This window comes from Poecilia reticulata, linkage group LG23 (genome assembly GCF_000633615.1).
Source record: "Poecilia reticulata strain Guanapo linkage group LG23, Guppy_female_1.0+MT, whole genome shotgun sequence".
Taxonomy (NCBI): domain Eukaryota; kingdom Metazoa; phylum Chordata; class Actinopteri; order Cyprinodontiformes; family Poeciliidae; genus Poecilia; species Poecilia reticulata.
In genome coordinates this window covers 219,965-221,090 of record NC_024353.1, presented here as the reverse complement: position 1 = coordinate 221,090, position 1,126 = coordinate 219,965, and the positions used below count along the sequence as shown (strand labels likewise).

General features: G+C 45.0%; 1 protein-coding gene across 5 annotated transcripts in view; it reads left to right on the top strand.

The window, feature by feature from the left end:
- upf2 (UPF2 regulator of nonsense mediated mRNA decay) overlaps positions 1-1,126 on the top strand; it is a 22,743-nt gene that overhangs the window by 4,061 nt on the left and 17,556 nt on the right. For all 5 annotated transcript variants that reach the window (XM_008400333.2, XM_008400332.2, XM_008400331.2 and 2 more), the window contains exon 4: positions 411-571. In XM_008400333.2, the coding sequence (XP_008398555.1) occupies positions 411-571 (161 nt within the window). The remainder of the gene's footprint in view (positions 1-410; positions 572-1,126) is intronic.

Below are 1,126 nucleotides of genomic sequence, written 5' to 3'. Positions count from 1 at the left end.
CGTAGAGCTGGGTGGCGTAGAGCTGGGTGGCGTAGACATTTTATTGTCAGTTCACTATGAGATGACTTTCTATTATTGAAATGCTATCAGAATTATAAATGAGCTCCTCAACTCAAGGAAAGTTGACAGAAAATGGAAAAGTAAATTAATTTTCCTGTAAAATGTATTTTTAAGCACTTTGACCTTCCATCCATCCATCCATCCATCCATTTTCTAACACCTTGTCCCTTAGTGGGGTCAGGAGGTGCTGCTGCCTCTCCAGCTAACGTTCCGGGCGAGAGGCGGGGTCACCTGGACGGGTCACCTGGACCGGTCACCTGGACAGGTCACCTGGACAGGTCACCTGGACCGGTCGCCAGTCTGTCCCAGGCTCTTTGACCTGAGCTCAGGTTTTCTGCCGTTGGTTTCAGGCGGATCTTGCACTCCAAAGGCGAGCTGAGTGAGGATCGCCACAAGCAGTATGAGGAGTTTGCCACGTCTTACCAGAAGCTGCTGGCCAACACGCAGACGCTGGCCGACCTGCTGGACGAGAACATGCCGGAGCTGCCGCAGGACAAGACCGTGCAGGAAGGTGAGCGAGCGCCCAGCAGGGGGCATCAGATCAAGTTACTGGAAAATAGTAATTAGTTACTAATTACTGATTACTTCCCCAAAAAAGTAATCCAGTTACTATACTGATAACTTACTGTCAAAATTGATTATTTACTTTAATAATCACTTTAGCTACTTGTCAAAAAAACAAAAATAAAAACAGCATGTGACATTGAATGAAGAGTGAGAAAGAGAGAGATTTTTAAAAAAGAAAAAAAAAAGATTAAAAAGGATAAAAACATTAAAACCAGCACCGCTTTTATGACTTCAGTTAAACACTGTTTAACTAGGACTCTAACCCTCTGGGAATTTAGTCAAAAACACAGTTTGGCAAGGCGTGAGGATTTATGGCGTCTCCTCGAACAGAGTTTTAGCAGAGCGACATCTTTCAAGGATTCTCAAACCTCAGAGTCTCTAAAGCAGTCTCTGTTTTAAAGGTGACCTATTACTGTGCTTCATAGGAGGCTACGTCTATGGAACTCAGGCTGGGGTTGCTAGGTAACGGGGTGGAATTCTGCTGGGGTTGCTAGGTAAC